At 40.9% G+C, this 21,695-nt stretch overlaps 1 protein-coding gene across 1 annotated transcript; it reads left to right on the top strand.

Moving 5' to 3' along the window:
- The first annotated feature begins 1,812 nt into the window (after positions 1-1,812).
- Positions 1,813-20,690, top strand: LOC113033193 (A disintegrin and metalloproteinase with thrombospondin motifs 12-like). The gene is made up of 24 exons (XM_026186669.1): positions 1,813-2,303; positions 2,446-2,804; positions 7,395-7,572; positions 7,726-7,934; positions 8,016-8,099; positions 8,893-9,017; positions 9,120-9,269; positions 10,056-10,199; positions 11,816-11,960; positions 12,048-12,140; positions 12,293-12,438; positions 12,614-12,783; positions 13,363-13,496; positions 13,664-13,784; positions 14,712-14,956; positions 15,158-15,299; positions 15,418-15,544; positions 16,193-16,403; positions 16,535-17,689; positions 17,785-17,937; positions 18,134-18,310; positions 18,773-18,919; positions 19,048-19,201; positions 19,392-20,690. The coding sequence occupies exons 1-24, from the start codon at positions 2,186-2,188 to the stop codon at positions 19,508-19,510; spliced, it is 4,806 nt and encodes a 1,601-aa protein (XP_026042454.1). The 5' UTR covers positions 1,813-2,185; the 3' UTR covers positions 19,511-20,690.
- Positions 20,691-21,695: the final 1,005 nt, after the last annotated feature.

Genomic DNA, 21,695 nt, shown 5'->3' with positions numbered 1-21,695 from the left:
TTGTGCCATACAGTCTTTAGATTCATTGCAAAATGTTTGGACCTTTTAAACATTTTAAATCTTTGATTGATTACACTGTTTATTGTTAATGAATCAAACAAACTGCTCAGGCTTGAGACTCCAGATGTGTAGTGAAACTCCTGTCAACAACACATTGTTTGCCCTTTATTGGGTGTGTTAGTTGCAGGAAGGCAGTGCCTGTTAGTATGAACGAGCTCATTTTTATTGTAAGTCTCAACACAGACAGCTCACCTCGTGTTTCAAGGTGGTTTTACTGGGTCCTGTTACTGGACCTCCCCAGTGGTGCCCATTAGTGCTGCTGTTGTTGTTGTTGGTTTTTGGTAGAAGAAGAGGAAGGTTCCATATATTCTGTATGGAACTGTGTGCTATCTATTGTTTGAAAAGTCTTATTTCAAGACCTAAGTTTTCCAAGATTATCTCCTTTCAGTTCTAATATATACTTGATGGAGATGGAAAAAAATCTATGCATTAATTATTTAAAGTCACTCCCCTGTAAACCAGCTAGAAGATAAGTCGGTGGTAGCCCCACAAGCCTTCTCTTGTGCTTTATATAGATAAATAAAAAGGATAACACTGATGAAATCAGATGAGTTCACTTTGTCTCCCTCTGTGTCTCCTATGTACAAAGGCAACCCGGGTGGCAATGTGTCATGTCTCAGTAATCTTTTAGTCACACATAAGTCTCCACCAGGGATAAATAGTAGACACCACACAAGTACGCGGTAAGAACTGTGGCTTTAAGGCTCTCTTCAAGAGGATATATCCAAAGTTCTTAAAGAAACCTCATATCTTTTAAGCGTCAGAAAAGCTAAAGGTTAATTTCCTTGAATTCAGTACATCCTGCACACAGGACATCAATGAATAAAAACTTTGAAAGAATACAGCTGAAAGCCAAGCAGTTCAAAGAACACTGTTGCCATTGCAACTTGATCTAATCACGATGAAGGTTAAAAGTATCCGTCCATCCAGACGCTAGTGTAGATGAATCACTGCAAAGAAATTTCACGTCTAAAAGAGCGTCTGAAGGTGCCTTCCTTCTATAATAAACTTTTGAACAGTGAATGAGATGAGTCGCCCCCTGCTGGCTATGAGAAAAAAGGGCAAGTTTTAGACAATCCGGGATTGCACACTTCTTTTTTTTTTTTTTTTTTTTTTTTTTACATAGGTTAGTCTCTGGATGTTTGAGAGTGGGCGAAATAAAGACCGGAGCATTAAATAATCTAGAATTCATTTGTTCAGTAAAACAAGCGGGCTCATTTAAATATATTTTCCACACAGCTTGACAGTGGATCGATCCCGCTCATAACGCCGATTGGTTAATCGTTCATCTTTCACCACGCCCACTCACGGACACTTATTTTTAATAATTAAGAAACCAACGTTTCACATAACATTATCACGTCATTCAACCTAGTGAGGTGGACAGTTGGTTGATAGGGTCAAGGCCAACACATATGCCTATAAATATAAACTAATACGTAACTATACTGAGCTAATTCATTTTTACAATCTTCAAAGCACAGCACAGTATTCCTCCTTTGTTAGCAGGGCTTTGATTTTTGAATGACAGGTATTTAGTCTTATCATGGAGCCAAAAATCGGGATGATGGACTTCGTGCGTGCACGTTTGCACATCTTTGCAAAGCTGTAGAAAACTCTGCAAACTTTTAACGCCCATGTACTAGTGATTATGCCACTGGTAAAGGCTGACTGTAGCGTAGACAAATGCAAACAACAGTTTTGATTGCAAGAGCTGCTGGATTTAAACTGATGCAAGCAACAGTCCATTAATTTTATTTGCGCGTCGAGTCGCATTAATGATGCGCCATCTGCGGCGCAGGAGACAAGTCTCGACACAGGGCGAACCGGGCTACTCTCTGAAGCTTGTTCTTCTGCGGTAGCTTCTTGTTCTGCTCCCTCTGCTCCCCCTCACTCCTGCAAGGAAAAAAGACACTGATCCAAAGAACACTCCTCCCCTCCTTCCTCCACAGAGACATTGCTTTCTCCCTCTTTAAACCATGATCTGGCTCCCAGCTTTCCTCGGCGCATGTTTCCCCTCTGAGCTTGCTCGTGTCATGACACAGTGCAGCGAAGGGTCGCAGTGGTCCCCTCTAACGCCACGGGAACCCCAAAGACGTGGGGTTTGAGTTTGGTTACATGAAATATGCCATGTTCGCAGGACTGCACGGTTCTTTTTCTGCTGCACTTTGTTTTGAGTTTGGCAGCTGGCCACGAAGGGCTCTCAGTCTCTGGCAGTCTCCTCTCCTTCTTTGCAGAACAAGGTCAGTGTGCTGTGGTGCAATTCTGTGCATGGCCCGACTAAGTGCATGACTAGAAGAATTTGTATCGTTAAGTGCATATCACAGTCAGTATGCACTAAAGGTAAAAGGTCTGTATTACCTGTGTTTAAACTCTGTTTTGTAGGTCAGTTGTCAGAGTCAGAACTGTCCATTGTCCACCCAGTGAAAACCGGCGCAGATGGAGGATTCATCTCCCACTCTTTGTCTCACCACTTTAATGGTGGGAGAATCAGGCGAGACTTACAGTCCCATCCTCAAGAGAAACAGGTTTACTACAAGGTCATCTTCAAGGGAAAAACCTTAATGTTCAATTTGACTGCAAACAATCACCTGGTTTCAAATGACTACATCCTGGAGAGCAGGAATGGCAGTGCCAACAGGACTGAGCATCGTCTTTCTGATGGAAATTCTTGCCACCTTCTTGGCACCGTGGAAGCGTCTGATGTGCGAGGAACTGCTGCCATCAGCACCTGCAGTGGGCTGGTAAGGTGTCACAGTGTTTTATAGCTGTAAAGGTAATTTTATTCTCACTCTCATTCATCAAATTGAGCTGGTGGATGCTTGTGTTTAAATCAACATGCTTTTATCATGATTTTTTTTAAATTACACCAGATAGCAGCTATCACTATGGGTAAACTGGTATGCGGTTTAGGCAACTCCTCCATCTGACAGTGCCCGTCTGTTAGTTTGCTCTTCAGAGACTTCCCGACACTGTTTGCTGAAGGACTGTGCTGCAGACCTTCTGACGACTGCTGCTTCTCAGACTGACATGAGACCCTTTCCGTCTTTCTTGTGGTTCAGATGTTTTTCGTCTTCTTTCACCCTCACTCATTCATAAATTTGCAATCATGGATTATCTGTTCCTTTAGAGACACTTTGCAAACGCAACAGGATGCAAGAAAGTTTCAGTAATAGATCTTGGCACATTCTTGTGCGTGAGTGAAGCAGTAAAGTTTGACAGATGGACAGATTTTTTTTTAACTTGGGCTATAGTGTTTCTGTTCAAATAAGCAGTTTAACTACAAAACAGAGAGGACACCTGGAAAAAAAATCAGAGTGATCCAATATATGAAGAAATATTTTTTTAAATACGACGTGAACAATTTGTGGTTCACTGATTTCCGAGAATTTTTAAGTTGTAATCCATCCATTCAGCACACAATCTTATTTCAAAATGCACTCTGGGGTTTTTGTTTACACAATATTACAACATTTTGAAAAGGCTAAAAAGTACGAGTATGTAGAAGAGGATGAACTTCCTGCCTTTGAAATGATAGGATGTGTCACTTTTAGTCACAAAGAATGTTTCAGTGTTCATGTTTGATTGTGTCACAGCAGGAATTCCACTCCTGCAGGGTCTTGCCTCCTGCCTCTGTGCTATGTGTGTGTGGGTTTCCCTGCATGTTTACACAGTTCATTTGTAACATGTGACTCAGGACGAGACCAGAATGACAGCCAACCTAGCAACATAATTTATATCTGACCCATTTCACAGCCGCTCATATAATCCTAGAAGGAAAAATGTGTTGCGTCACTCAAAAATCCACATATCTGCAGCCTAATGGCGTTCTGGGGATTTTCCTGCAACACAGAATTCCCCAGTTAGTCCCTTCACTCCAACCTATGAGGGAAACTGCTCTGATTTATTACACAGACTTTCTGTTCTGTGAAAGAAGGTTTATAGCTGCTAAACCCAAACAGAGACCACTAAACAGCTAGACTCAGCCAGACAGATGTGGGAGTGAAGCCCTACCAGCTGCTGCAGAGATTATTCACCCTCACGACACAAGTTGAAATGGACTACTTACAAATAGGAATTCAAAATAATTATTTGTTAATGTTGCATGAATAGGAAGCAAAAGGGATGGAGAAAAATGCTTTATATAATTAATAATAACACAGAGTTGGTTCAGTTAAATTGTTCAGCTCCTTCGTGTTTTGTTTTAGTAAAGATAATTTCTCTATAAATCTTCTCTGTAACAGTTAGCATTGTTGTTGTCTTTAAATTCAGAGCTGACTGAAGAAAACAATATAAAATCTTTAACTGTCTTCCATCTTCATTTGGTCGACCAACAACCCCAAAAAAGAAAATTAAGTTATTTATATTGTCAGAATTTTAAAAGTTGGAAACAAAGGCAGTTTTCACTTTTTATAGTCATAATAAATGAGTTACAATTAAAATATTGATCAAACGTGACAAACTCCACCCATTACGCAGCAGACAATAGAGCAGTGTCATGATTCTTCGTTGTTATAAGGCAACAGTGAAGCTGCTATTACATTAATACCTCCAACTGCAATTTTAACATCCTGCTTCTGGTTGCAAAAACAAGGGTACAGTTGCTCAAACAAATACACTTTTGCATTACACTGTGTCTTTACAGCATGCAGGTAACCCTTCACCTTTTCTATTTACTGCAAACATGGAACCATGAAGTGGATAGCAAAAGGGTGGAAAATGCTTTCACTGTTCCTTTTATGTTTTTTATGGTAAAACCATTAATTTAGGTAAACCTAAAGCTTTCTCAGTGGAGACTTTTCTAATCCCTGAGGCCCAACGCGAAACAAGAATTTACAGGTTCAGACCTATTATACTGGTATTTTCCCCACTTAAATGCATGTTTGTTCCACCATGCACATGAAAAAATGGCAATAATCTTTTTGACCTCTCGGGAAGAAATGAGCTCGCACATAGAATCATCTTATGAATTAAAGAGAGAAGAGAAGTAAGTGTAGGGAAACATGCAACTACTGATAAAAAGCTAAGAATAAATGCACCTTTGTTTGCCAGTAAATTGTTGTGATTAATCATATTGCAGTAACAAGCACCGTTTGACCCCACCTTTCCTCGTGTCGCTCTAATCACTGCAGAGTCAACAGGCTATATAACAGAGACTTTATTTCAGACCTAGTTGGCCAGCACTCAGAAACCCACAGAAGCAGGGAACAGAAGAAAAGCAGTTCCATATGGCTGATGTATTTAGAGCACAGACCTGTGTTATGGTAACCTCCCCTGGCTTTGCCACCTCACACCCAAACAACATGCTTCCTCAGAGAAAGGGGATTATTGGTCAAGGGGGGCTAAAGGGGAAAGAGCTGGTCAAAGTGAAGACTGATATCCAGTTTAATGCTGTTGTCACAGAAATTCATAATTTCATTCTTCAACATTCTTCACTTTGTTAAAATGGGAAGCAAAGTCCTTGTTAGTATCCTTGCAAGTTTCCTTTGTTTGTTTAGCAGAGGCATCACAGAAGATCTGTACCTGGTCACAAGTAACATCATAACCATATGTATATGTATAAGCAACTGCAGACTGTGTTCCACAGTAGAACAGCATTTGGTATGCACATCAGGCAGAGAAATGGTCTCAGTGTTTGGAAGGGCCTCCCTGTAGCATTCCTGCTTGGCTGATCTGTACTCCACCACCTGTCTGTTTCTGCTGGGACTGACTTGTGTTTTCCCACAGGAATACGTACAGGAGACTATGATAGAAAACATTACTAACAGAACTGCCCATCACATGCTTGATTTATTTTCATACAGTCTATGTTTTTCTTGCAGGAACACGATACAACTCCAAAAGCAAAGATGTGATGATATATTATTCCACTCACATAGTGTTTGCATGAGATACAGAGAAACAGTGAAATCAGCTGAGTGTTCTCTGCACAGGGCCTTCGGGAAGTCTTCCCAGCTGACTGTAGATATCATCGTGCATGCCTTGCAGATGAGGCCACTGCAGCTCTGGGAGCTCTGGCTGAAGGCCACACTCTGAATAAGTCCTCTTTGACCTTTATCAAAATTGTTTTTCATTTGATATATATATATAGGTAAAGTTTGTTTAGTACTTGCAAGACTGTAGCTTTTGGAATGACTGAAAAAAACAGTCCCGAGCAGCTTGTTTCATAAATTCATTACAGCATATAGGGTAAAGTAATCTTTTCAAAGACTGAACTCCCTGAATCAAGCAATGAGATATTCAGTCAGTGACTTTTTTCTTTTTCTAAGAAACAGATGTGAAACTTGTCAGGATGACCCAGAAAGCTGAAACTACTACTACAGTAAACAGTGGGGTAGATCCCCAGAACCACAATCAGCCAAACCATAAATACTGCATGGCCTAATTTTTCACATCTGCCCTTGGCTGCTGAAACTATCTGAAAAAATCCAAGAATCATGTTCATGTTTTTAAAACTTTATTTATTTTTTTGTTCAGAGAGCCTCTCTCTTTGCTCAGCTGCACTGACACAGACTCTCTTCTTTCCATTCGACTGTTGAAAGACTGTTGGTCGTATGTCTGTCAGTCTGTGTTTTGCCGGTTGGTTTAATGAAGGAGGGACAGGTTCATCCTGGATCAGTCTGGGCATGTTTGGACTTATCTTGATTAAAAAAATAAAAGCCCATACAAACACTCACAGAGTCACTTTAACTTAAACAACATTCCTCATGAATATGTTTATAAGCAGAAAAGTGAACAGAATTGCATTTTATGCCTGATTGCATGCATGTCCTGTATTTTTTCATTTGCATTTATGTGTGTGTTCACCAGTAGACCTCACTGAGCGGCAAGTGAAGAAGCCGCACCAGTAAGAACACGTATTGGCATACTTAGCAAGAAGTTGTTGTATTACTGCAGCAGCATAGAGAATGTGCCTGAGGGAAAGGCTGATATTCAGATCTGTTCACTAATGATAGCTTCCACTCACATGGAAATTACTCTGGAGCGACGTTTTTTAGCAGGTTTAAGGGGACGCCTATGCCTCAGCTTTGTGGTGTGGAAATTGTAGAAGCACTATACTTTTTGGTGATTTGTTGTCAGGCTTTTAAGTGGTTCAACACAATAGTATGCTTGATAGGCTTTTTGTTTCACTCACAGTCTGAGAATGCCTGACGTTAGACTTTAATCCACATTAAGTCTTTGGCATGATTTGGGGATAAAATCTGTGACTGAGTACAATACAATGATGATGATTGAGAGTGTAGATTTGCCCTAAAACCTAAGCTTGCTATACCCACACTTGTTGTGTGTTTTTACTGTACACATTTATTCCATCAATGTATTATTTTCCACAGAGAGGCTTCTTCGCCTTGGCAGAGGGACACTATTTTATAGAGCCTGTCCAGAAATCTTCTGATGATCCTGCTGGGAGTCGAGAGCCCCACATTATCTATCCAAGAGTTTCTACACAAAGTCAAAGAAAAAAACGAAGTCTTGAGTCCAAAAAGACGCCCAATCCCTGTGGAGTTCGAGGTGTGTATGTGAGTCCTGAATTAGTGTATGGCGTGTTTGTGAGTACTCTTCTGCTGGTGTTCAAGGATTTTTTTTTCCTCTGGCTGTGCTTGTGTCAAGAAAGATAAGCCACAAGTGTACTGCAAATAATGTCTTCAATTATTCACGCTTTAGATGCTCCAACTGACTCCATCCAGGTGGAGATGGAGAGGGAGGAATGGGAGAGGGAGCATCGGAGAGGGGAGGACCAGGGTCAATCGCGTTCACAGCGCTCAGTCAGTAGAGAGCGTTGGGTGGAGACCATGGTGGTGGCTGACTCCAAACTTATCCAATACCATGGCAGTGATAATGTGGAGTCCTACATCTTCACTATCATGAATATGGTGAAGGGTTTGAATGAACTTTTTTAGTTGATGTAAAGGTCTTTTAAAGCCTTTTACAATGAATTCTCTCGCTGTTGACAGGTGGCCGGAATCTTTCATGATGCTAGTATTGGGAATGCCATCCACATCATCTTGGTGCGCCTCATTTTGCTACATGGAGAGGAGGTACTCTTCATCTGAATGAAGTCTTTAAGAAACCTCAATGTGCTTTTATAACATTTGCTTTGGCAATTCTTACACTAAATGTGGAACAAGAAAAGCAGAAATGGATTTGTGAAAACTGAGCTCACTTTCCAGGTTAGTCTGAGATAAGGTGGACAAACTTCTACAAATTTGCATAGTTTTCTAATGTGTAATAACGAGCTCTGATGTCTTGTATATAATGTGTATGCCTTGGCTTACGGCCTTACCACACCCCAACACACCAGCAGGACCATGCCTTCTTAGTACTTGAGTGGAATACTAGGTGCTGTAAGTTTAGAGTGGATGAAGCTTAGATGTTAGAGCAGGTCATCTACTAATCGAAAGGTTGGTGGTTTGATCCCAGGCTGCTTGAGTCTGCACACCAAAAGGTCTTTGGGAAAGATACTGAACCCCAGTTGATCTCTGATGTGCGCATCATCGTGTGACTGTTAAACAGAAAGCACTTAGGTCGAAGGAATGTTGTATAAAGCAATTTAACTGTTTGTGAAGAAGAGTGCAGTATAAGAACAAGTCCATTTAATAACCACATTATTTGGAAAATGTGATTGAAAATTAATCAGTTCTGATGTCTCGCCCCTCCTCCTGACAACATCTGAAGCTCTAGGTTACACCTCTTTACACCTTATAGTACACACTGGGATCTGCAAGTATTGAAGAAAAATGTTATCAAGTTATTTGCTAACTGTTCTGTAGCTACAGTTTAAAAAAAAAAGAACAACAAGTATGTGAAATTATTTGTTTGCGCTTGTTGCAGAAAGGGTTGAAAATTGTTCACCATGCAGACACCACCTTGGCTAGTTTCTGTGCTTGGCAGAAAAACCTAAACCCCCAGAGTGACACACACCCGGCTCATCATGATGTGGCTGTGCTGATTACCAGGCAGGTGGCAGATAACCCAGCATACATCGGCAACCTCAAAAGCTTAAATGAAATGTTTATACAGATGACATACAGATGACTTGTATGCGTCTCCCCCTATAGGAAAGACATCTGTGCTGGAATGAACCAGCCGTGCGAGACTCTGGGTCTGTCTCATCTGTCTGGGATGTGTCAACCCCACCGCAGCTGCAACATCAATGAGGATTCGGGTCTACCTGTTGCCTTTACAGTAGCTCATGAAATGGGCCACAGGTCAATATGTGTGTGTGAGAGAGTCTGGATTTGTAATGACTGTGAAATACTAGAATATTGTAACAAAGAAAGAGTCTGTAGTTCCTGTGTTCGGTTACTGTCTTCAATGTAGTGTCATAAAATCCCCTACCATTAGCTCACCAGCCTATTAGTGGACTGCTGGTGTGCAAATAATGACTAAGTTTCTAATAACCTGAAAGAAAAGGAAAGGATACCTGAGAGTCCTGTTGTATTGTGGGTGTAGATCATGTAATAGCACTAAAAGTGAAAGGACAGAGGTGTTGGGTTTCTTTTTAGCTTTAAAGTTTAACTCAAGTTTAGTTGAGTCCAAAGAATCATTTGTTCCATCAGAGGAGGCTTTAACTATAAAATGAGAGCTGTTCCACGTTCCATTTGTGGTTAATTTCTGGTCTTTTGTCATGTTCAACTTTGGTTAAGCACCGTTAATGTCAACAGCTCGACTGATGTCAAACCACACCATATAATGTAGAAGTTATGTGTATTTGTCTTCTCGTTATCTTGTTTGTGCAGTAATTTAAAGTGCTTTTCCACTTTGTACTGTCATGAAACTCTAGAGTAAGAGTTATATGTACACAAACAAAAGTAAGTCAAATATCTGTTGACCTATTTCAAATGTGGAAACAAATGTGTTACAGGACTCAGCACATTCACTCATTGTGATTGCTCCATTATGGCAGTGTGAGCCATACAGACCACTATCCTTGTAAAATACTTCTGTGTAATCACGTTATCATGAATATTAATGCGGCTTGTGTCTGAACACAGCTTTGGAATTCATCATGATGGCCAAGGGAACGACTGCGAGTTGGAGGGGAGACATCCGTTTATCATGTCCAGACAGCTGATGTATGACAGCTCGCCTCTCACTTGGTCTTCCTGCTCCAAAGAATACATCACACGTTTCCTTGAGTAAGCCTGAATCTGTGCTTTTGTCTAAAGTGGGTTAGTTTTACATCTATTTGTCTTTGTTAAAAATGCATGAGATGTGTGTAATCTATGGGAATTTCCATGTACCTTTTCTCTCTCTCTCTCTCTCTCTCTCTCTTTTTTCTTTTCTTGACAGCTGCACGGAGATTTAGCAGATATGCTAGTGCGGATTTGTGTTGAGGTTGTGAAATTGATCCAAAACACACATTGGGTGTGGTGTGTGTTGGGGGGGAAAAAACACAGGCTATTAAAACAAACATGCAGTAAACCATGGCTGCAATGGCAAGTTTAAAGTGAAGCAAAGAACTGAAGCAGGAAATTATGTAAATGACAGAAAAGTAAGAAGAGCCTAAAGCAACATTCAGAGGGTGGCAACCCCTGCACAAGTATCTGCAAAGCTGGTTTCACACGTTAACTCTGGACAGCTTAGGATGATCAGGACATAGCATTGTTGGGAATTGTTCTATTTATACAACACGACTTAAACACATATGTAATCCTGGAAAAACTTACATGATGGTGCTGCTTCAATATAGTCTACACGAGATCAGTGCGATCAGTCACTACAGGGACTTAGTGTTAGGGAGTAAGCGCAGTAAAAATCATTAAATTTCCAGTTTATCTGGGCCAGACATCTACATCCTTACATGAAGATAAACTGGTAAGAAATTTCACATCTACAGAAGTGCAAACATATATGATCAATCGATTAAAAATATATTTGTTCACAACACTTTAAAAGTCCTTTTTTAAATCTAAAATCCTTCTTCTCATAAACAAGGTCCTGAATAATCAAGTCCCATCTTATCTTAAAGACCTCATAGTATGATATCACCCTAATAGAGAAATTGGCACCGAGACTGCTGGCTTACTTTTGGTTCCTAGGATATTTAAGAGTGATGTAGGAGGCAGAGCCTTTAGCTTTCAGGCCCCCTTTCCATCGAACCAGCTCCCAATTTGGATTCAGGAGATAGATTCCCTTCTTTCTTTTAAAATTAAGCTTAAAATATTGTTTTTTGTCCCTGAACCCTCTCTTAGGTGTACTGCAACAGGCCTAGGCTGCTAGGCCTAGGCCTCCCTCATTCACTCCCTTAATCATTAGTTATTATTAGTTATTAATCTCTGCCTCTCTTGCACAATGCTTCTTGTGTCCAATCTCACCCCCTCACGCCAAGCCAGTCATGCCAAATGGCTGCTCCTCCCCAAGCCAGGGTCTGACAGAAGTTTCTTTCTGTTAAAATGGAATTTTTCCTTCCCACAATTCCCAAGTATTTGCTCATGGGGGTTCGTCTAATTTTTTAGGTTTTCTTTGTATTATTGTGGGGTCTTTACTTTACAATATAAAGCGCCTTAGAGCAACTGTTCTTGTGATTTAGCCAGTTACCACAAAGTCGAGGTCAGAGCTCATATATGTGAACTGGATTATTTTTGCTGTTATAATTTTTGCCTTTTTAAGTAGTTTTCCCAGGTTCTAGTCTATTTAAGTGTTAATGTCTAGGTCTCTTTGCTTGAGTTTGAGCATTCAGATTTTCTCCTTTGACTCCCAACCACCATACCCTGTGATAAACAAATATCATATCTTTGTTTATCTGCCTTAGTCGTGGTTGGGGTTTCTGTCTGGATGACCGTCCTTCAAAGAGAGACTTAACCACGCCCCTGGCACGCCTCGGTGTACGCTACACCACACATCACCAGTGCCAGCTCCAGTATGGACCAAATGCTACCTTCTGCACTGAGGTTGATGTGAGTATTGCACAAGCACAGAAAAGTAAATCTTGTAGAAAACACTTTCTTCGCTTTCTTATTGTTTTGGGGTTATGTTTCTTTCAGAATGTTTGCCAGATTCTTTGGTGTTCAGTAAATGGTTCCTGCCGCTCTAAACTGGACTCACCTATAGATGGTACTCGCTGTGGACCAGAAAAGGTGAATTGTGATAGTCTAGGTTTTGTTTCCTTGTGTAAACAGACGGGTACCAGCAGCATCAAGAAGGTGGTACTGTCACAGAGACATCAGCATTGTCTTATTCCAGCTGAAGTGGTATTTAACTTATATCACTATTCTGTATTCTAATCCAGTGGTGTATCTCCGGAGAGTGTGTGATTGTGGGTAAACTCCCAGAGACAGTGAATGGAGGCTGGGGACAGTGGAGTACCTGGTCTTACTGCTCCAGGACCTGTGGTATTGGAGTTCAGTCATCAGAGAGGGAATGTAACAACCCCAAGTAAGAAATGAGTCTAACACCCATTTGAAATAGTTTTCACACTGTATGGCTATAGAATTGTTTTTTTGTTTTTTGTTTTGCAGTTCACAGGTTTAATGTCATCTGCCCCCAAAATACTGACATCATGTTGATTTTTTTTAACTGGTTCGTTCAAGTGTGGTGCTCTTTTCCACAGGCCAGAATTTGGGGGCAAGTACTGTACCGGTGAAAGAAAGCGTTACCGGACCTGTAACACAAAGCCCTGTACAAATAATATACCAACTTTTCGAGAGATGCTGTGCAGTGAGTTTGACACTGTGCCTTACCACAATGAGCTCTACCAGTGGATCCCTGTGGCAAACCCATGTAAGTACTCACAGCCTTAAATATGCAAGAAGCTTTATTTTTCAACATGCCAGTGATCACAAACACTGTCAGTGCATTAAAAGCAAACCTGAATAGCAGATCACACAATAGAACACTGTCAGTCTCACAGTACAGTACTGTATATTTTTACTAAAATTAAACTTCTTTTTTTGTGGGACCACACAACAAAATTGAGACCCACGGATATAAAGTGGAAGATTAGTAGATGTAATTGTATGTGTCAAACAAAAGGGGGCAGCATTTGTATTTAAAAGTCCACACTGATGCAGCTGCCGACTACATTACAGCTCAGCAGGGGCACAAAACTGTAACTCACTTCCTGTCTGATGTATTTTTGTTTTTCTTTTCTTCTTTTGCGTTCATATCGCTTTTATTATTGTCAATCACTATATCTTGAAAATAACAGAACAGAATTATTTTCCCTTTTTAGCTCTTTAAAAATATATAACAAAATACGCTCACGTCTTAAGTGAGAAGCATGACTCATAACTGGCTCAAATAGACATTTTAGCAATTTGACAACATTATCAATTTGTTTCATCTCACCGTTATTCTCAGTAAATCCCTGCGAGCTTCACTGTCGACCAGTCAGCCAGTACTTTTCTGAGAGGATGTTTGACACCGTGACAGACGGAACACCGTGCTTCATGAACAACAAGTCCAGAAACATCTGCATAAACGGCGTGTGCAAGGTAGTGTGGCTGGGTAAGAGACAAATAGAGACTGGGGAGGGCTGTAGTGAAGCAGGCTGATACACTGCAGAGTTACTAAAATGTTAAAAAGGGATACTTTATGGAAAAAAACTTGAATTGTTATGTTTTTGTTTTATTTTAATGTGTTGTGTGTCTTTGGTTTCTAGGAGGTCGGCTGCGACTATGGCATCGACTCAAACGCAGTGGAGGATCGTTGTGGAGTCTGTTTGGGCGACGGCACAAGCTGTGAGACAGTTTATAAGTCATTTGATGAAGAAGGAGGCTTTGGTGAGTGCAACACAAGGAGTATTTTCAACAGCTGGAAACAAATTAAATTATCTCAACATAAGACATCATGCCATTACAAAATTGTGTTGTAACGCAAAACAGACAACCTATTAATGAGGAAAGCTTTGATGTACCAACTAGAAGAGTGTGAAAACACAGAGAATTCAAACATGTCTACAGGCACAAAGTCATTCGAGGACAGTTCATTACCATTACACCATTGTGTTGTTTCTTTGTTGTCATGGCAGCCATCTTGTCCACATGGTGCAGCTGTTTGTCCTGCTGTACTTGGCTGCTGTTATGTTATGGTGTGTGCGTGCATGCATGTGTAGCTACAGGCCCGTGTTTGCATTTGCCTAAAGATTTGCATCTTGTGCTGCTTTTACTGCCCTCGGAAAAGTATAACTCACCTGCCAAATCAACATGCCGCCAAGACAGATTCATAGAAAAGAGGCTTTAAAACAATAAGAATTCTCTCCTTTCTCTCCTCTCGCTCTCTTTCTGTATGTGTTTGCCCTGCAATGCATCCTTTCCAGATAACCAGCCCAGATGTGTGAGACTTCAAAAGACTTAGACCAAGGCCAAACCTCCCCCTCCTTTCACAAACACACACCTTCCCACAAACATCATTAAACTCCAGAGACCCACTCACTGCTGTTTTCGTCCTCCCCCATCCCGCCCCCCCATCTACACAATAAAAAACAGAGACAGGGCAGTGCCCCCCACGCTGAATGCACACACGTACAGTCACAGACATATGCACACACACACACACACACACATGCCAACCACCCCCACAGACGTATCCCACCCTCTATTAAAGATCAGAGAGAAACTGTCTGGTAGTCTGGATGTGAGTGTGGCAGCAGCCATGGTGGGCCATCCATTACTCTGCTGTGACTCTGACTTCCCTCCTGAATCTCCCAGGGTACGTGGATGTGGGTGTAATACCTGAGGGGGCACGGGACATCCTGATAAAGGAAGTGGTGGAGGCAGGAAACTTCCTGGCTCTGAGAAGCGTGGGGTCAGACGAGTACTTTCTCAACGGCAACTATATCATCCAGTGGAATGGGGAGTATGAGGCCGGCGGGACGACGTTCTTCTACGAGCGCAGTGGGAACATGGAGAATCTCACCGCTCCTGGACCCACCAAGCAGCTAGTCATGCTTCAGGTAGGTCGTCATATTACAGAGGTGAAACATTTTTGATATGTGTAGAAGCTATTAGAGAAGTAAATAAAGTTCCCTGCACTTTATTGTACCCCATACAATTAAATATCTCTGGGCACTTAAAAGCATAAGACAAGGAGTACAATATCATATTGATGAGATGGTCTCCTTGGAAAGGTACTCATAGTTCATGTGGTTGTTCAGTTGCTGTTTCAGGAGAAGAATCCAGGTATAAAGTACGAGTACACCATTAAGAAGACCAAAGAGACAGAAAATGAGATCCATGAGCCTATTTACAGATGGAGACACGGAGCGTGGACAGACTGCAGCACCACCTGCGGCTTAGGTCTGAGTCACATTTCAGTAAAACAATTTTCTTTCTTTATTCTCTCATACCTAGTAGGATAATTTAAGGATTTTTGATAGGATCATGATATTCTTTCTGGATTTTTGTCCTTTCTTAGGTGAGCAACACCAGCCTGTGCGCTGTTTTGAAGTGGATGTGGGCGTAGTGGATGAGTCTCTGTGTGACCCAGACAGCCGTCCAGAAGATAGACACAGGAAGTGCAAGAATATGGATTGTCCTGCAAGGTCTTAATATTTTATATTTTTTAGCCTTTTTTTGTTGCGGTCTGTACTATTATGTCCAAAAGAATTGCTTGAAACTTAAATATTTCCATTTATTTTTATTAACTTTCATTTAAAACCTTATCCTTACAGCTTTGGTTTGCAATTAACCTGCCCTGTTGCACTGTGCTTGATTATACTAATTAAAAACAGTGAAAATAAAGGATTTTTATCACAGATAAAAATTCTCTTTGTCGGTTTGAAATCTCAATAATTTGTTTTAATGGCTAAAATGTGTTTGCATCAAAAGAAGTTCAAATTTATAGTTTTGTTTGCTTTAATCGCATCAAAGAGTTCATCAAAAAAAAAGAAAAACGAGTTCCTATAAATCACCAGTTGTGGACAACATTTTATTTAGCCAAGTTTGCTATTTTAAAAGTTTAGCTTATTTGGTTAAATAACAAAGAACTAAATTCAAAAAATGCACTTCTTTGGTTTTGGCACTGAAATGCAGGTATTGAGAATACTATAAAGCATTTTGTAAGCTACAGCTCTGTTCGCTGTGTGAGAAAGATAACAACATTGTCACTTGCCTTGCATTCCCCATTTATTTATTTGTTGCCAGCGGTCTCTTTATTCACCTTCTTTTCCTGTCTAACTCCTTGCCCTCAGGTGGTGGGTTGGGGGTTGGCAGCAGTGTACAGCCACCTGTGGCTCAGATGGACTGAGGAAACGAACGGTTCTCTGTGTCCGCACAGTGTTGGGAGAAGAAAGAGTGCTCCACCCTGTGGAATGCAAGCATCTCCTAAAACCAAAGCCTGTGGTGCCGTGCAACAGAGACGTACCCTGTGGACAGGAGTGGCTAGTTGGCAACTGGGAAGAAGTAAGCCTTTTTCTATGAATTTTATTTGCTTTTGACTTGAATCTTAAAGATCACAGACTTTCATAGCATAAGGTAAAACCTTTCTTTATTTGTAAGGTAATGTCTTCTTTGTGTTCGTTTCTTCTTTGCAGTGCCCTGTCACATGTGGAGGAGGTGTTCGCTCCCGCCTAGTCACCTGTGCACTGGCACCCACAAAGACCTGTGACCCCTTGACTAAACCTAGGGCCAGATCACTGTGTGGCTTGCAAAACTGCCCAAACTCAAGTCTTCGTAGACGATTTGGGCCTGCATCTAAATACCGCCGCATAAACATCACTAAACCTCACTCCACTAAGCATCCTGGTTCTCCTTCATGGAATCCCATGACCACCCCGGCCACTGCTGCACCTACAACTGCTATCACTAGAACCAACAAGCAAATTACAACTACCATTTCTACCACCATCTCCCTTTCAACTCCTGAAATAATAAATCCAGATGATCATGACTTTAACAGCATGATGAGGAAAAATGAGGGTGAGAGAAGGAAAGTTTTCCCAGTTAAATCCAAATCTGCTGAAAAGGATGGGAAAGCAGATGAAAAAAAGGTAGACGAGGTAGAGGAAGAAGAGGAGGGTAGCACTCCAAATGTGCTGCTCTTCACCCCAGGATATGATTATGTTGTTGATCCGATGACCGAGGAGGACAGGATTATTGATCTAGATGTTTTTACCACAGCTTCACCACTGAAAAATCCTGTTAAATCAACCACAACAGTATCACACTCACTCATCACACCCACTCTCCAATTGAGTCCACTCACTGTGCACATAACCAGGGCGCCGACCACATCTGCATACTCCACCCCACACACCAGTACTGAAACGTGGGCAAAAACCACTCACTTTTTATCTGACCCCCACACCACCTCACATGTTAATCCCCCCTGGACACACCGGGTTGCGCTGACCACTCCCATGTACAAGTATCACTCAGTCACATCAAAAACTGGTTATCACGCAAGGAAAGCGCCTTCTACAACAGCAAGCAAACAATCCACTATGACAGCATTACCACAGCCCACATTAAAGACGAATAAAATGAAGAAGCTTGCTGTGACACCCAACAAAACCACCACTGCCACTCGTGCTAAAAAGCCTACATCCAGGGACAAAGGTAGTCGGTCTAAGAGCCAAAAGCAGCGATCCGGACATCATAAGAGCAGCTCAGGAAGTGACCAAAGCAACTTGATGGCCATAGAGCCTGTCGATGTGGATGTATTCTGGGTTGTAGGAAACTGGAGTGAGGTACTTTATCAGGATGCTCTCCTACTCTCTAACTACAGGCTTGACATTAATGGTAACGTCTGAAATGTTTTTAATCAGAAATTTCTCCTCCTCAGTGTTCAACAACATGCGGGATCGGAGCAGTGTGGAGGACAGTCAAGTGCAGCTCCCAGAACGACGAGGACTGTGCCAACGTGAAGAGACCTGAGCCTGCTCGTACCTGTCACCTGCAGCCCTGCGCCACCTGGCAAAGTAGCAGCTGGAGCAAGGTGAGTAACGTTAGATTTCCTCCAGTCACTGAATCTGATAATTGCGCTTCTTACTTATTAAATATGCTTAATACTTAATTGTACTTACACTCATTGTCTATTACTTTTCCAAATGAAGTTGGTTCATTCAGACCCGACTTTTTTTTTTCTTGCCATTTGTTTATGAGTCGGTTATTGTTTATAATTTTCTCCAAAGTGTCCGGATGATTGCGCGGTGGTGGGAAGGAGGTACCGTGATGTCCAATGTGTTGATTCCCAGACTAAACGTCCTCTCAGACCCTTCCACTGTCAAGCAGTGTCCAGCAGACCCCTTAGCACCTTGATTTGCCCCCACAAGCCCTGTATGAGCTGGAGTGCATCACCATGGGGACCGGTAGGAAAAGCATCCACTCACATCTCTATATATGAGACATTTGTAATCATGTTTATTAAAAAAATAATATTTTTTTTGTCTTTTCATCTCCAGTTGTGACTATAGTTTGGACTTTACCTGCCTTGGCTTTTTAGATTTTTCCCCCCTTAAATTCAACAATGTTTTGGAGCCTTGTGAGCGTGATTCTTTAATCTTGAAAATTATCATCGCTGTTTCTAAAGCTGCCCATTTTTATTTATTTAATTATGTATTTTCAGATTTTGGTTCCATTTCTACTATTTTCATCACAAGCCACAGTTATTTCTGTTCTACTGGAAGATGTGGCCTGAACTGTTTGACACTGAGGATTTTTTTTGCCACATGGTGTCTCTTGTGTTACCGTTACAGACACAGTTAGAAGAGACTTTATTACAATCTTAGAAAAAGAAAATTCACCCTTTTGAATGCTTTTGTCTTTCTCAGTGTTCTGCCAGCTGTGATGAAGGTGTCAGAGAGCGCCTGGTGTATTGCCCTGAGCCTCATCGCTGTAGCAACACACTCAGGCCAAACAGTACTGAGCCGTGCAGTTTAAAACAGTGTACTTGGTGGAAGACTGGGGACTGGGAAAAGGTCAGCTATACTTTACACATTTAATGAATCTTTAAATGTTTCTGTGCAATATAAATTTATATTAATTAGGTTTAAAACAGAAGTAAACTAAACTATAATTTTATATATTTTTTGGTGTGAATTTGCAGTGCTCTGTGAGTTGTGGTGGAGGCCAGCAACAGCGTGCTGTCAACTGTGTAAGCAAAAAGGATTTGGCTGTAATGCCAAACAGCCTCTGTGAGAAGATTTCCAAACCAGAAACACTCAGGAAGTGCAATATGCAGGAATGCAAGACAAACAAAGGTTTGTATGCCAAAATAAATTATTTGGATGAAGATTAGCAAAGCAGATTACCTGTTAAAACATGAATGCAGTTTCCATTACGTTTTGTTTCTTGAGTGAGTGAGGGAGGTGTTTTGGTCAAAATCACTTAAATTTGATATCTATATGGCTTTAAAGTGTTTGCTCTAAGGTTGTGTTCCTTGTTATGCAGGTCCACTTTGCAAGAAAGACACCATGTCCTCTCGCTTCTGTGACAAGCTGAAGCGATTGGGTCGCTGCTCTCTCAGGTCGGTCCAGAAACAGTGTTGTATCACCTGTGGTTCTGGCTAACTACAACACTTACTGTATCCTTCTGAAATACTGGTATAAAGCCATGTCATCCACAATCTAGGAGACCAAAGTATTAATGACCACATCAACAAGCTCCTCTTAATCAACACAAACAAACAAGGATTTCTTTTTTCCCACCAATTTGGGGTTTTGTATTTTATTTTATTTTATTTTTTCTTGAAATATCAGAAAGGAAACAAACCAAAGCACTGATGGTACACATTTGGACTGTTGGAGATGTTCAGTGTTAGAAGAAATGCTTGAGCTATACAATTTGAAATATTTTCTTGGTAAATTTAAATGATATTTGAGAAGCACAATTCAAGAGTTATAAAATCTCACCACGTAGTGTCATAAATTAGGTTATAAATTAAGACAAACTATGGACATTTCTTCTTTCTTAGTCCTTCGGAAAATATCTTTTTGTACTAAAGGTGCTTTTATAGGCGATGTGCTGATGATTAACAGCACATGTTACTATTCTTTTATGTCTTTCTGAGATAAATGGTAAATACAGAATGTAAATAAAGATGTTCTAATACTGATAATCTCAGGCCATTTTCACACATGAACTCGGGTGCAGTCATTGTCTGAAGTTATCCGAGACAATGACCTGCAGTACTCATACACGGGCTTAATTGGTAATCGTATGGACTTTGTGCTGTGGAGCTGGTGGAGCAAAGACACTTTAATGTCTTTTAATTTGAATTTGCTGTCACACAACTCCCATGGGTAATTCCTAGAAAAGTTCAGGGCTGCAGTTCAGTTCATGCGTGAAAACGGTTTAAGTCGATTTATACTTTTTATGAATGAATTTCTTTTTTTCTTTAAAAAAAATGCTTGAACATGTGTTTATGTTCTGAGCTGGCACTGGATGTTTACATTATCATTGGTATATGTTCCTGCTTTTAGTCATTGTTGTTACAATTTTAAAGGATAATTAAATCAGCTGCAGAATCTGCACAATCCTGCAGTTAAACCTGTGGTGCTTCTCCTCTGGTGTGAGATTTACCAATGAGAAAGAGGTGTTGCAGGTCATCCCTCTCAGGTCACTCTAAAGTTGGCCACTGTGTTTAATGTGATGTTGTACAGGCATTATCATTGTCACGCCCTGGGTATGTCACCCTGACTGATTTGTCCTTCTCATGGCTCCATCAATAAATGTGACGATAAAAGACAATTGTGCTGAACATCCATTTGTAAATTTACACCTACACTGTTGCTTGAATACCACAAGTATAAATAACAATCCAGCCTTCAATAACCTTCTTTCCATAAGTGACTTCTACTTTGGGACCTTTTGCGTCGACAAGGTCATTCTCACCTGAAAGTGCCGCATGCTTATGAATGTGTAACACCTGAATCAGCAGCACCAAGCTCTGTTTCAGGGATTGGGTTCAGCTGGCCCAGATTTATCAGGCTCCTCTGTGCCGGATAACTTGACACGAATGGACTTTGCCCTGCTACACGCACCCTGCGGCTGTCATTCAAGCCAGAGACCAAAAGTTAGTCAGCAGTAATGGAAGGAGTAACACAATACAGGGTCAGTGTGGAGCCTTGTGTCCTAAAACCCACCAGTGAGTGTGTGTGCGATTTCTCTGCGTGTTTTCATTACAAAGCAAACACCCATCAGTCGTATTACCCAACCACACGTGTTGCTTAATAAGCAGTTGACCTCAAAGTTGGGGAATAACTAAAAATATCTGGTTTGATTTCAGTTTCGTGGTGATTGTAACTTCCTTAGTATGAGATTCTATAAACAATGATTGTGATTAATGACACTGGTTTTCTGATGTCATACGTAGTTTTAATCAATGTCATCTTGGATTTTTCATCCAACAATACAGTGTTTTTACTCATCAATTTATTGCTTAAGTGACTGGCCCGGCACAGCTCATTTTTAGCTGTTTTGAAAGCAACATAAGTGTCTGATTACTGCTTTTTCTTATAAAAGGGCAAATGGTAATAAAATTACTCTCAACAGCTTGTGTTCTAAAGCCAAACAGTTGTGGTTTGGGATTCAAAAGTCAAATGTTTATTTCATTACTGTCTGATTTTCCAGACCTTCTCTGCACAATGCCAACAGTAGCGAACAGATTTTGCATCCAAATCTTTAGGGCATATTACAGATAATGGTTAGAGCATGCATGGCAGGTATGAATTTTATTGATAAATAATATCACCG

Source organism: Astatotilapia calliptera, chromosome 12 (assembly GCF_900246225.1).
Source record: "Astatotilapia calliptera chromosome 12, fAstCal1.2, whole genome shotgun sequence".
Classification (NCBI taxonomy): Eukaryota; Metazoa; Chordata; class Actinopteri; order Cichliformes; family Cichlidae; genus Astatotilapia; species Astatotilapia calliptera.
The sequence above is the reverse complement of the archived record's forward strand: the minus strand, read 5'-3'. Positions and strand labels throughout refer to the sequence as shown.